Raw genomic sequence first — 15,250 nt, forward strand, 5'->3', positions numbered from 1 at the left:
TCAGATTTTTCTTTATTGCATCTCCATTTAGTCTGTAATGGTAAAATAAATATGTTAAATTACAACAGATTGATATTTGTTAGCTTTTGACCTTTCAAAGGAGACCAGAAAATAAATAAATTGATGGCGCCTGTTGATGAAATAGATCTCAGCCATGACAGATACAGTTAATCACACAATGACTTCCTCTTAAGTGATTGTGCCTCCAAAATAAAAGCGCAAAAACTTTTTTGCAGCAATGCTTTTTGACAAGTTTATTGAGAGATTTTACTTTGGAGAGTTCTGAACGACATTCAAAAGAGACTGGCTTGCTTGACACACCTCTGAAAAAGCCGTCAGTAAACGTGTGATTGGATTCCCCTGAATTTCCTCAGGGAAATGAAAATAAGCATTGATAGATTTATGAATGCGGATCAAACGCTGGGACGCACATGAACTGCAGCACATGCTTTATTGTGAGCATGTGCAAAAGTGTCCTTATTATCAATTTGTTTAATTTCTGGCCCGCCATGTAGCCTAACGGCTTGAAAAAAACTGGCCCGATGCCAGACTTATTTGGGTGCATCTGCTGACTTCCTAGGGCTGAGGGGCTGTTGCTGCTGTCGCGGGGTGATTGCTGTCTCTTTTCTTTGGGGACAGTGGGTGTGTGTGTGGGGGGTGCTTCGCTGCTAGGGAGGGAAGGGCGCGGGGGTGGGTGTCTTCTGGCCTGGTCTGGCCTGGCCTGAGTCGCATTGCCTCCTGGGTGTGGGTGGACCTTCGGGTCTGGGCCCTAGGGGCTGTTGGGCTGTTCTGTCCCTGGGCAGGGTCCTTGCCAGCTCCGATAACCTGGTGCTCCTGATTGTGTGGGAACGGTGAGGTGGGGGGTGGCAATGGGGCTGCCAGAGGGGCCCCGGCGAGGGCGGGGGATTGTTGGGCTTTGGGTTGGGGCTGCGCTGAGCTGCCTCGGGGGTGTGTGGGGGTCTGGGGCTCAGGGCTTTGGAACCTCTGGGTCTAAGGCGGATCTGCGCGCTGGGGGGGCTGGGCCCCCCTGTACCTGTCCTGGGGCTGGGCGGGGTTGTCGCTGACTCTGGGGTGCTGCCGGTGCTAGAGGGGCTCTTGCTATAAGCCCTGGGCTGGAGGGACATGGCGTCCTCCTGCTTAGCGGGGTGGGGGATGGGACTGAATGATGGGGCCAGTCAGGAATCTGGTCCCAGTGGGGAGGGCCATTCTAGCCTCCCTATGACCTCCTTCACCTTCCCCCGTTTGGTCATATCTCACTACATACACCCTTAGGACTCTGGGGGGCGGGCAGGCTGCAGGGCGTTTGGTGGGTGGGGCTGCTTTATTGCGGCCTCGCCCTTCTTCCTCCCCCACTGGTCGCCCCTCAATTTTAATTACATATTAGACACAGAGGGCTTGGGGGGTAGGAGGGGCACGATGGGAGGCTCCACTACCTGACAGTTGTGGGGTGCCTGTGTCACAACTACCCTCCAATTTTAACTGCACCTTAGTTACCACACACCTTATCTTTACTCCACCATACAACACTTCACAATCCATGACATGCATCCAACACAAAACAATACATTTACAGAGGCAGGCAGAGGGGTTGAAGGAGTGGGGGGATTCTCATTGGCCTCGTGTCCTGTGCCTGGAGCCCCGGGGCGTCGGGGGTGCCTTAGGGTTGGTGTCCACCTTGCCTGACCTGGGGTGGGTCGGGGGGGGCGTGGCTCCCCTGGCTTGGGGGCCCGCTCTGGACCTATTATGGCTTTTGCTCATTTCTGGGCGGGTGGTGTGTCCCTGGGCCTGGGGGCCCGTTGTCTCCTCTCCTCACTTGGGCCCTCTTTGGCAGGGGTGGGGCTCCCGCTGCTTCCCCCTGCCGGCTCTCTCACAGTGGGGGCATTCGGGAGTCTCTGGGGCACATGGCCGGTGTTGTCGGGCTGCCCTGGCTACTAGGTGTGGGGTCTCTGGGCACTGCGCGGGTTGATCCGTTTGCGGTTTGGAGGGCTGCGGTGGGATTGTAGGGCGATAGTCGATGCATCTTGATGCATTTTGTTGTTTTTTGTTTTGTTTTTTTCCTTCCCTGTGCAGGGTCTCTGGGTGGCTGCTGGGCATTTAGTTTGTGCATTGGAATCCGGGGAGGCATTTCCTCGTTGGCTTGGAGGGACCAGTTTGCGTCACTGGCCCCATTTCTCTGTCGGCCAGTTGTTGGACCCCTCTGGATACTGAAGTATAAAATTAGTTTTCGGGATGTGCAGTGTGGGTGCGGGGCAGGGCTGTGCTCCGGTTTATTCTGGGCTTGTGCCTGGAGTTCTTGGCCCTTGTCTGACGGGTGGGTGGGTTGGTGGTGGCATGCAGTTGAGTTAGTTGATTTTGCCTCGTTGCTGGTTTGGCTGGTGTTGCATGGCGGCCTGGGGGTGTGCTATGCATGGGGGATGTCGGCTGGTGCGGGTGGCCTGAGTTTGTCCGGTGGTTGGGGGGGCGGCGGACTTTTATTGGTGGGTACACGGTGACCTACGTGGCGCGTTGGCTGCCGGGCTGGGACTTGCGGCTGGTGTTTGTCTCCGCTGGCTTTCGCTGTCATGTTCTGCTGCTCGCTCTCTCTCTCGTTTGCCCAACCTCGCATGCAGGATTCGCGGGGGGCTGCCGGGCACTGGGTGTTGCCATGCTCGCGCAGTGCGCGCATTGGGCTCGTCAAATGGGCATTGATGTTGATGATTGCGTGGCATTTGGGCGTTTTGGTTGTTCGCTGCACGGCGGTGGGGTGCTTGGTGGGGGGCGAGCATGTTGTGTGCGCGCCGCGGTCGGTCCGGGCAGTACTCTTCCGCGGGTTACACCTCTTGCGTTCCGTCGGCATTGCGTTGTCAATTGCCATTTGGATGGTCGTTTTTATTTATTATTAAAAATATAAATAATAAATCGTTATTATTTAGTCTGTTGGTTGGGTTGGGGTCTTCCGCGTTTGCATCGCGGTGCATCTGGGGGTCATATTTTTATTTATTATTATTATTATTATTTTTATTTTTTTCTCTCTCCCACCCCTATTGGCTACTGGGGTTCTTGCCTGCCTGTTGCTGGGGTCAGTGTGGCACAGTCGTGGCATCCCACTCTCAATAACAACTACATTCTTCAACAGGCTTATGCGCACACTCATGTACACACACACACACATACCGACACATTCACCCACATGCACACAGACACACACAGTCTCACACAAACAAATTTAGGTTGTCCCTGGTAGAATTATTCCTGATGCTTTTCTTTCAGTTACTTATTTAAATTAATTGTTATTATTCCAGCTCTCGTGGCTGTGCTGTGTTGCTTATTTATTGTGTGTGACTGTTTCTTGTTTTCATTTTTCTCTTAGTTGCCTTACTATGTCAGCTATTTATTGCTGCTGTTCGGCTGGTTGTCTTTTACTATTATTATTATTTTTATTGTTTGTTTGTTTGTTTTTGTTTGTTCGTTTGTTGTTGTTTTTCTCCTCCCCAGGCTTCTGTTCTATTGCAGGTTTCGTTGCTTTCTGCAAATGGTGTTTCCCTCTGCTATTCCCTGTTGTCCCCACCTTCCATCCCCCTTCTCTTGCAGGTGTTGTTCTTTCTCTGTGCTTTCTGTTTGTGCCCTCCCATCCCCATGTCTGCCCCCGTGTCCGCCCCGGTGACAAATCAATACATAATTAAATAAATAATAAAACAGACAAAGGAGTATATTAATACTCTCTTGTTAAAGCAAAATCTGTCTGGCACAATATGGTATCCAGCTCATCATACTCTATACCAGGCTGCTGGGCAGGACAGGTTTAAAAATATAAAATATTCAATTTACAATGATTTAAGACAAGAAAAGCAGCACTTCTTCACTTTTCAGAAGCTGGAGTGTTGAGCTTGATAAACTACTTATACAATAAATAAATGCTAAATAACATGTTGGTGTGACCCCTGTACCCTTCTGACATTCTGGCTGCAGTATTTTCTAGAAATGAGGAAGCAGCAGCAACACATTTGCACTTGAAAATCTTATTAAGGTTTTTCAGCATATGGTGAGGATTTAGGACGAGAAAAGAGGTTTAGTTTTGTCTGACAGCACGTGGATCAACAGTCAGGTTTTAGCCCACTGGTGTTGGGTTTTAAAAGTAAAAATTGAACTGCAGAACTGTACCATTTCTTCACAGTCCACACCCTGACCACAGCTACATCAGCTTCCTTACTGGCTGATTACGTTTTCACTGTGTCAACAGCACAGCCACAGAGTCATTGGTCAATCTTAACGTCTCATGGAGTAGTGAATCATCTGGGAGCATGTCTGCCGTTTTTCACCCTGAGTGAGGTGAAGTCATCGCTTAAGTCAACAAGATTTGATCTCTGACTAGAAGTTGTGGGTGGGTGTTGCTACCATGACCTATAAGAAGAAATATTTCTTTTACATGGGTACTTTTAGGTGTCGGGTCCCATATTGGTTATGAAAAGGATTTATGTGGAGTCCCTCCAGAAACAGGTCTGTAACCCATTAAAGTTCACTTAAAGTTCCAGAAACAGATTTTTTATCATTAGATTATTGTTAGAATAGTTAGTTTTCCTTTGCCAGTAAATTACAAGATTTTACAAATGATGAATTGCAAGATGTTGTATATGGAGTGGCTGTACAGCATGAGATGGCAAAACTTGACATTTCTGTTGACAGGGTCATGGTTCTTGGAGAGTAGAGGGGCAGTGTGATGGATTTGGCCCGAGTCTGGTTTTCTTTGAAATTTCATCTTCAAAGTTAAAGGCGCACTCCAATACATGTCGTTGTGCTGGGAGTTGAACAATTGTATAATGTCTTCTGGAGGAGTTGTGTCTGAAATGAGAAAATAACCCTGATAATAACCCTGTAATTTCAATTTGGGCTTGAAGAGTACACTTTTTGAAGTACACTGTATGAGTTTGAAAAGATGTGCACATTTAGGCAGCAAGGGTCTGATGAAAAAATGCATTTCAGCAAGTATAGGATCCAGTGTTTTTGGATCTTCATCCATACTTAGCATAAAGTATCTCTGTTGCATTGACCTGACTTCTTTAGGGCTGCAACTAATGATAATGATCGTCAGGTTTATAAATTGTCAGGAAAAAGTGAAAAGTGTCCATCAGTTTCTGAGAGGTGAAGGTGAAATGTTCATATGTCTTGTTTTGTCTGACCAAAAATTCAAAACCGAAGGATATTCAGTTCACAACTATATAAAAGAGAGAAAAGCTGTAAACCCTCACAAAAGCTGATATATTTTCTGTTGATTAGCTAATCAATGAATCGATAATACTTTTGTGTGATCTGTCTGTTGTGAGTTCCTAAAATTAATGGAAGACCAATTCCAAATAGCTGGAGAGCTACAGAAAAATATATCCAACACAGTGAATGTAATATGTGAATTGAACTACATGACATGAAACATTTTGAAACCAGTACATTTTGTGTGTTGATCATGAAAAATTTAGTTGCTTTGATTTTCTCATTTAATGACTGTATTTATCATTTTGTCAAATATTCACTCATATGGATAAATGTCTAATCGTTACATATCATATATTGATAATATATCATATATAATATATAATATATAATATTGTTAAAGACGTTATAGGAGGCATGCGAACTCTCTTGCTCTCTCTCTCAAATACACAAATGCACATATACATACAGTAGATACAGTACAGCATAACCTCTTCTGCTGTACTGTCTAGTTACTACCCCTGATTAAATTTCCACCTTACGAGCCACAGATCAGTAGTAGACATCAGGGATTTCATCCAGCTCCTGTTCAAAAGCTTACTGCTGCCCCCAGAGCCTGCAGTCTACCCACCAACAGTCGTAAAGAGACAGGAGGGACCCAGTCCACAGTCCTTTTAGTCTTTAAGAGACCATTTCGAGTCCTCAGAGAGAGGGTTTAAACGGCCTGTGATGTTTGGGCTGGGAACACTGTACCGTTACACCCACAGCCTGTCTGCTGTGCTTCTCCTTGCCCTCTCTCACAGGGACAGAGAAGGCGTATACAGGTTTTAACAGGCTCAGCTTTATCTTCCCCCTGACACAAGATGGCTGACAAATGAAGCCTTTGGGGTCAAAGGTTGAAGCCCCCAGCGTTTGGTTATTAAAGGGGTTTTCCAGGTTTCTGGAGGAGAGTGTGTGAAATGTGGCCTGTAATGGAAGCAGAGAGGTCAGAGGTGAATGGTGGTGCTCTCTGAACAGTTGATGTTACTGGGAAATTTTGATGCCGTGTTTGACTAAGAATATAACATATATGACTAAGAAAAAAAGAAAGTTTGCTCACGTCTTTGCATCAGCTCTATAAAAATGACACATTCCTATTGATAACTAACATGTTTATATTTAGCTCACTAATAAACAAATTATTTAAAGCAGAAGGTAATGACATACAAATACACATTTTCCAAATTTCATATTTTATATACAGGGCTGCAACTAATGATTATTTCCATTGTAGACAAATCTGTCTCTGATTTGATTGATTGATTGATTGATTAGTTGTTTGTTCTACAAAATCTACAAAATTGTCAAGTTAATCTGTGTTTCCCAAAGACCAAGAGAACATCTTTAAATGTCTTGTTTTGTACACAACCCAAAGATATTCAGTTAACTGTCAGAGGAGTAAAGAAACTAGTCACATTTAAGAAACTTCTATTCATTGATTAATAGTTGCAGCTCTTGTAAACAGTTTATTTCAAAATACTTTGAACACTTGAATATTTTCACATTTTGAGTCCAAGGCAGACTCAATTAAAAAGATTAAATATTATATTAATACAGTACATTAATAAATATATCAGAATTTCTGGCCAAGAAATTGTGGAAAGAGTTTCTATAGTATAGTATAAGTGTATTGAGTTGACTTCTGAAGGATAGAATAGTGAAAGGCATCCTATCTGAGCAGAAATGTAGTATAGACAACTCCTTGTGCAAAATATGTAAGGACGCTATGCAAGATATACAAAATATGGGAACTCACTGAGTCAGGAACACATCAACATACTTCTTGAGAATCCATAATATCCACATAATCAGTATTTTCCTCCTACAGAACATTAGTTTTATTCCAGAAAAATGGTGTCAGACACATTGTCTTTGTCTTTGCAATTCTTCTTTTTCATAACTTTTTTTAACCACATATTGCATAGCAAGAATGCAAGAAAACAAATTGTATGATCACATGAATATTTTCATACTAGTCAGCTTTGCACTAGTCTTACCAAAGTGCCATACAGTCTATAATGGAGCACGTTAGGGGGAGGCGGTGGAAAGCCGCGTCCCCATATGACACCAAGCTCAGCCCTGCTCCATTTATCATGGCCTCAATCGGACAGGATGTCTCTTCTCTTGTCTTTCTGTCTCTCCCCTACATCTTCTTTATTAACTTAATTTTAATTTAGTGTGAAAAGGATACTAAGCTGCAGTGTTTCTGCTTTTGTTCTACGTGGGATGACAGCTCTCATTGTCAGAGGGACTGTCAGTTAACCTGCTGGACTGAGACAAACAAGTGGTATGCGTCCTTGTTTGTTGAGACTGCCATGGATGTTCATTCAGTTTCTACTAGAGTGGAGATCTTATAGGCTGCCCCAGTGGCAAGCCTGACCAATAAGGATCATTGATTTGCAATTCAGTTGTAAGAGAGGGAGGGGAACAACAGAACAGTACACCCCAGAGACCAGAACACAAAGCCATATCCATAAAAAAAGAGAAAAGGAGGGGGCACTGGTTCATGCAAAGGGGATTTGATTGTGATTGCTGGCAATGCCTTCAAGACATATACAGATATAATTATGTCCAGTGCTAAATGCAGAAATACAGGCCTCTTTGTTGCTTTGTATTGTGTCTGCATGCAGGCACAGTGTTTCAGTATGTAGAAATGTTTGTTTGTTGATGCGTACACATGTGCCAAGTGCATGTTTGTGTATTTACTGCGCAATGTTGCATGTCGCTCACGTGTGACAGCCGGCCTCCAGATTCAGCAGATTCAACAACAGAGCAGAGGAGAGGCGGAGGAATGAGAGCAAAAGGCGAATGTTGCTCAGCGGGCTGCGAATAACCGGCCCGAGGACATCAACAGGACTGGAATGTAATCAGAGAGGGGGAAAAGAAAGGAGTGGTATGGAACAAGAGGGAAGCTACAAAAAACATTAGAGGAGAGAAAAGTGTAGGATGGAAAGAGGGAAGAATAAAGAGTGAGTGACTTGGAGAGAGGGGTGAAGGAAGACGTGTGAGTCAGCTAGCACGAGCTGTCATTAAGTGGCATCAGGGCTTGGACTGCAATTGTGCTTGTCACACTACCACTTGGAGAAGACCAGGAGGTCTTTCACAACACACACACACACACACACACACACACACACTGTTCTTTTATTCTATTTTCCCCTCCATCCAGATGTCCACTCAGCAAGGATCCAGATGGCCTGGATACCCTCCCTATAGTGGAGAGGTGCTTTTAACACACATATATACAAACACACACGCGCACATACACAAGACAAAGCAGCATGGCTGTGTTTTTCTCCCTCTCAGAGGGAGGATTAACTCTCCTCATTAGGGCTCCCCCCACCTCTTGCTACCGTCTCTCCTCCCTCCCCTGTCGGCCGGCCTCGTTGTCATTGGCTACTTCTATCAGGACCACCTCTGACTAGATTGCCGTGACTACAGAGCACAGGAGAGCAGGGACGAGGTGGGATTGGTTAATACTGACACGGTAATAGAGGAGGCGACCACTCACCAAATTATTGAGCCGGGGCTGAAATGGGAAAAAAATGGAGGAGTGCGGACAGGGGGTTAGAGGGTGATGGACTGAAAGGAGGAGAGGAGAGGGAAAACATTACCAGCGAGGGATTAGGCATCCACCGAGCAATCAGGAAGTCCATTTAGAACAAAGCAGCGTTAAAATCCTGATCGTCAGAGCTGAGCTGCTAGTCCGATTGGACAGCTACTCAAGGGGAAAAAAATAGAAGCGTACAAAGGAAGGATGAAATAAAACAGGTGAAAAATAAAGAAAATCAGCTCTCCCTTACGCTGCTGTGATACTTCACTCCTGGCAATGAGCGAGAGGAGGTAAGCTGGCCGGAGTGATGCCTGGGGCACAGAAATAGAAACAGGGAGAGAGAGGGGGGCATCATTGGATTTGAAGAGCATGCATCAGCCCTAAGGCAGGGCGAACAAGAGCAGCCGGAGAGAGATAGAGAAAGAGACAGTGACGGCAGAGATGAGCGAGGTAGAGCGAGAGAGAGATTGAGGGTAGAGGTGATTACCGTGGCGTGAGATGGGACGACAGAAATAGAGCCTGCCGGATTTGTCACCTCCAGTGCCACACCTTGGCTGCATCCTCCCAGCGCTCCATCCTGACTGCAGCAGCTTCTACACATGGGATTTCCTTATCAAGGGGGACAATAACGATCATTAATGATCAGTTTCACACCTCGGATGCTTCCTGAAGATTTAAGCCACCTGCATGTGAAAGGGACAAACTGTACATCTTTTAAAAAAGCAGATTGTCTTCTATTTTTCTTAGGGACTATGTTCATTCTGCATCAAGACTTACTGTCTGCTGCGTGCCAGAGGAATGACTTATTTCCATAAAGATAAGCGCCTGTGTTTTTACAGACTGGTCAGTTAGTGAACGCTGCCCTGTTATCACTGTGTGAACATGAGATACTCATTGTCCGGCCATTTTCAGGGAAAGCTGACGCTACCTAAGTGAGGGAGACAATGAAGGTGGGATCACTGGAGGTATACAGCATAGTTAATAGGAATGATTAGAAATATTGTGCTCAGCTATCTGAAATAATGCTGTGCTGTGAATGACATGCAAAATACTGTACTTGTCTTCCTAAATGACAGCACAGACCTCGAAGCGAGCTGACTGACCAACTGACTGACTAAGGGAGTGGGTTGCTCACTGACTGGAGCTGTGGCTATTTGAGGAATTTAAGGACACATAGCCCCTGGCAGGTACCGGCCGGGTGTCGGAGCCCCACCATGGGGGAGACGGCAGAATACCAGAGGCTGCAGGAGACGTCAGAGCCTGACTACCAACGCCTGCCCAGCGATGACGAAGAGGTAGACCTCTACAGTTTCCTTGATTATAATAGTGATCCTGCCACACAGCTTCAGTTCAGACAAACATGGATGACAGATAAGCAGTGAGCAGCAATTTCAGCACGTGTTATGAATCCTGTTAAAGAGAAATGAAAGGGTGTTGTGGTGGCTTTAGAGTGAGGTGGATTTCTCACTGAGCTGAAAATACATTTCAGATTGCAATAACAAGAGATTATAGTTCTCTGTGCAGTACTGTAATATGCATCTTTTGTTGCAGAAAATATATGTCTATGTGGCAGTAACTTAAGCAACAGAGTTGCAACTTTATCGTGTGTGCAGATGTGATTTTGGATGGTCAGGGATGTTTCGTGACATTTTAGTGTGTTTTTAAGGTTATTTTGCGTGTTAATAGTGGTGTAATGGGGTAGCACCTGACTAATTAGTTATCATTTATTTTGTTAATAATCTGTGAAGATAGGTCTTTTTCACAGAAGACATTTTGATATGTCACAGTAGAAAAAGCACATGTGTAAATAATAAAATAAACAATGGCTGAAATACATTTAGCTGCTTCAGTTTCAGGGTCCTGGTATTATGCATGATGAGTCACGGTCACACTGCCATGGCTTACTGAGACACCTGAATAAAACAGAGCCAAGACAAAATGTCTGTTTTTAAAACAACCTAATGTGCAAATATGGGTCCGTCTCACAGCTCTCTAGAAGCACTCTGTCGCACAGAAAGCAGCTCTTTTACACTCGTATGTCACGATCACCTTCCTCAACCACCACCATACTCGTGTATGCCACTCACAGCACTTTTCGCCCCCACACAAGGCCAGCGTCTGTGTGTGTGCACGGTTATTGAATGCAGAACCATGAGGTCATTGATGAAGTGCTGTTGCATGAGCTCGGTGACAGGCAAAGTAGGACATTTTATACCCTCCCACCTCTTCCACAAACCCCCACCTCCTTTCACAAAACCCTGTGATGTACTGACGGGCCTGTGCCATTGCCACTAGGCTGTCATTGTTTTTCCCTTTTTAAAATCTTTATTTGGAAGCATACTGTTGCAGATATGCAACAGTATGTAGAGAGAAGGATGACATACAAAAAGGTTCCTGGCTGGATTCGAAAAATGTACACGTGTCAGTACAGTAAATTGGACAGGCCAATATTTCAGCCTGTTAATGCAGATATTTCGTATCGGTGTATGTTGGTGAATAGATAACAAGAAATTGCAATACAGAAATATGCCATACTAGGTTTGAGGTCATTTATAAACCGTGTCACCATTTATGACAATGTTTGTCCACTAAAGACCGCAGACAAGCTGATTTTTCAACTGTAAAATGTTCCAATCGGAGCATTTCTTGGCCACAATAAAAAACAAAAACAAATGTAAGGGATCCATATCAAGATTGTGTTTATGGAAAAAAAAATTACTATTGGCAAAAATCTAGTATGGGTTATAATGTAAAATGTTCTTTTTGCTTGGTTTGCACAAGATTCCTGAAAATGCTGAAGTGAAAATGGAGTGGCTGGTTGTGTGTGAGTATGTTTATTCATATGATGTAGACATTTGAAAACAATAATAACCTGTGTGGCCTTACATGCACAATAACGATATATAATCCTTACCTCACTACTCTTTGGTGCCGACCAAAATGTGTCCGTAGCACTGAATATAGACAACTGTCATATTTTTTTCTGATTAAACTTAGAATATCCCGCGTTTTATGTTTTATTTATTTTAAAAGTTTTTTTAAGTAGGCAAAGTTCTTTTATGGCAGCTTGTGTTCAGAGAACCCCCTTTTTTCATTTAACAAGAACAGGGGGTTCAAGAAAAACTGGTACCAAAACTCGGCACCAGGATCAAATGATTTCAAACGAAACCTAGCCCTCAGTGTGCACTGGGATAGACTCCAGCCCTCCACAACCCTGCACAGGATAAGCAGGTATAAAACAATGGATGGGTGGAGGAATGTGTAGATCTGTGCAACAGTTTCAATATCGTGAATGTGGACTTGTGTGCGGCGTTCAGGGTCTGTGTGCTAGTTCAGCAGGGTTAATCCGGCGGACACTGCAGCTGTCCGGTTTGCTGGGGGCTGAATCAGATCACTCTCTTTCTACAGCTGCAGCTTTGTGCTGAATACAGCGGTTTTCTGGTTTAAACACACACAACACCAACACACTGCATGCAGCCATCTCCATTAGAAACTCCGAGACAGAGAGAAAGAAGACGAGAGAGAGGGAAGGGTGACAAACTCTCAAATACGAATACACATTGTTTTATCAGAGCAACCATTTAATCCTTAATACATAGATCTGATTTGAGCATGAGTGTATTAGAGCTTCAACCAGCACTGTTGGGTATCTGCTGTATTTTTTAAATTGGTAACAATAAATATTCTCCATTTCTCTCATTGTGAAACTCACTGTTCTGCTTTTATAGCTCACACACTGCTGGCTGTCGGTAGGAGGTCAATCATGACGTTTGACAGACATTTTTCACTAACACCAACCTTTCGCCTCTTAACCAGCTTTAGCAGATAAAGAAGAGATGGCTTAGGATGGGTGTTTTTTGGGTGGAGGCGACGTTAGGAAGTATTAGTGGGGGTTGTTTTGGTAGTCTGGCATTATGCATATTAGGCCAAGCTACCAAAAGGGGACACATATGTTCTGTGTTGGCCTGGAAGCAGTCTGTTTGTATCCAAAGCTGTTTTCATTCCCACAGTGGGTCCTTTCCCAACGTCGACGCCCACCACCAAATAATGCCTCTCCGCTTCAGACTTTGTAAATGATGAGGTGCTGTGGACGGTGAAGGGATTTAAGAAGAACGTAAAAGCCAGACTTTGGCAGAGGGTTACTATCTGTGAGATCAGGAATGACGCATCTCTGTCTGTCTGTGCATGCAGGCTTCCGTCAGAGGCATCCTCTATATATGTGTGTGTGTGTGTGTGTGTGTAGATATTTTGCTTGCACAGTTGTAAGAGGGATTAATGATGTTTGTTCTACTACTTCTTCATTGTGCTCTGCCAGTTTTTGGCACCCGACACCAAACTGCAGATTGATGTTTTGCCACCAAAAGGTTGCGACTTATTTTACAAATGCACTGGCAGTGCGTCCACCCGTATCCACTAAGCTATCTTAATTCCCAACACTGCACGTCAGTGTGAATCCAGCCGATGTGAGTGCATGCCCCTGCGTGCCTGTGTCTGTGTACAGTGAGCATCATATTACAGAATCAAGCTCTATGTGTGTGTGTGTGTGTTGCAGTACTCAGGACATAATGCAGACCTCACACAGCGCTTTGTTCTTCTTAATGTTATTAGCCAGCAAACCACTAACTTGATGTCAATTGATGATAATACAATCTCCACGGGCAGTCATTTAACTTGGGCTTCACGGTATTAGCATCCTTTTCATATTCCATTTGCCAGTGAGTCATACTACTGTGTGTGAGTTTGTGGGTACACACAAGAGAGGGATGGAAAGAAAGAGAGACAGAGATGAAGGCCAGATAGGAGCAGCTGGGCAGGCCCACAGTAGCTGCTTGATTCACAAGTGTAAGGGACCAAGCAAGTCACATAGTTTGATCTACCCAAATTTCAAACGTTCATGAAAAACAAACCACTTTTCTTGAATTGTAATACATATACATAACAATTAACTGGGCAAAGTAACAGAGCTCTTCCTCAAAGACCGAGCTAGAGTCACAAACAATGAGGACATTTATAGTTTTGAGTCTTATCCAGGCTTTTATAATTTGTTTCTGGCATCTGGTGTCTGCGTGCAGGTGCGCCTTGATTCCTGAACATCTCAGCCACTCAGCCGACTGAGTTACCTCAATAATTGAAAAAGAAAACAGTTTGCTTTCTGGCCATTTAAACTCTGCTGCTTTTACAGCTCTGTTGGCTTCTCTATCTGATAAATGCTTAATGGAAAACAAGAGCAACGGTACAATTTATGATCTGCATCTGAAGCCAGACTTCCCTTTTATTTCAACATGTTCATCATTATATACTACATAAGCTGAGTTAAAGACACACCTCCTAGCATGGCAGAGAAAGACTAGCCAGCTGGATGTTTACATGTCAGAGTATCCTGGATTCTGTCGTACTTCAGCTAGCATGCATATGCAGATTTTATGGATAGTGTTGTTATTATGCAGCACATAACCAGGATACTCCAAAAACGAAAGGAAGCGTGTGTGTAAACAAACTCAAACTCATCTCAGTGTGCTCAACAAAGAGAAAAAGAGGAACATTTATACCTCTCTGGCCAGACAATTAAGAGAAAAGGGGGGACTGGGGCACATTATACCAAAGTGAAGGGATAACATTAAAGGACCAGTGTGTAAGATGTGAACTGTATATAGTTCCCCAGCTGTACATTTAAAAACTGGATTATTTTTAAATAACACACATGAGGTCATGACTTAAGTGCTGAGCTTTTCCACAAATCCTGATAATGATTACTCCACCTATAGTATGTGTAGGAGGTAGGTCAACGCTTGAGCTCTGACAGGAAACAAACAAGACAGAAAATAAGGCAGCCAAGAACTCGAATGTACTGATAAATACAAACAGCATGATGTATGAGACAATGCGTCACTGTTTAACTTGTAAATGAACATCGACTGATGACAAAATTGAGGTAAAATTAAATGGTATGAGGAGGGGCAACACATCCTGTGCACCTAAAGATTACTCATCCACCCAACTTATACTAATGTATAAGATTGGCGCTACCTAGTGGTATCACAGTGGAGCTACAGGTCTGCTGACCATTAATCGACCTGGTCTAATCTTCTTAGTCTGGTGGCAGCTGACGGCACTGTGACACATTCCTTCCACTCATTTAAAACTACCAAGCATCAGTGTAACTTGCGTATCTGATGCTCTGCATGCACTGATCAGTAAACTGCACTGTCATGCATTCAGCTCCGTGCTTCACTAAATATACCTTCCACTGCCACCATCATGTTTCCTCCTTTTTTCCTGCCCATGATCTGTCTTAAGTTATTTAAAGTGCCGTTTCCTGCTCCATTACTGTCAGCAATGTAGATGAGCCCTGACCTGAACACACCTACCTGTGTAGCTGAGAATCAGTTATTCCTCCATTGCATGTTCATACTGGAAAAGGCTTATTTTAGCTTGTGTTCAGAGCAGTGCAGAAGTTCAGCGATCAGTTACTGG

The 15,250-nt window shown here is 44.2% G+C and overlaps 1 protein-coding gene across 8 annotated transcripts in view; it reads left to right on the forward strand.

The window, feature by feature from the left end:
* Positions 1–15,250, forward strand: part of tnk2b (tyrosine kinase, non-receptor, 2b) — a 64,800-nt gene that overhangs the window by 22,122 nt on the left and 27,428 nt on the right. For 6 of the 8 annotated variants that reach the window (XM_046051637.1, XM_046051631.1, XM_046051630.1 and 3 more), the window contains exon 3: positions 9,853–10,071. The exons of 1 other annotated variant lie outside the window; for it this stretch is intronic. In XM_046051637.1, the coding sequence (XP_045907593.1) occupies positions 9,991–10,071 (81 nt within the window). In that variant the 5' untranslated portion in view covers positions 9,853–9,990. Of the gene's footprint in view, positions 1–9,852; positions 10,072–15,250 lie in introns of those variants that run through there. One more of the 8 variants, XM_046051635.1, reaches the window with a different exon arrangement.

The sequence above is a fragment of the Micropterus dolomieu genome, linkage group LG06 (assembly GCF_021292245.1).
Source record: "Micropterus dolomieu isolate WLL.071019.BEF.003 ecotype Adirondacks linkage group LG06, ASM2129224v1, whole genome shotgun sequence".
NCBI lineage: Eukaryota > Metazoa > Chordata > Actinopteri > Centrarchiformes > Centrarchidae > Micropterus > Micropterus dolomieu.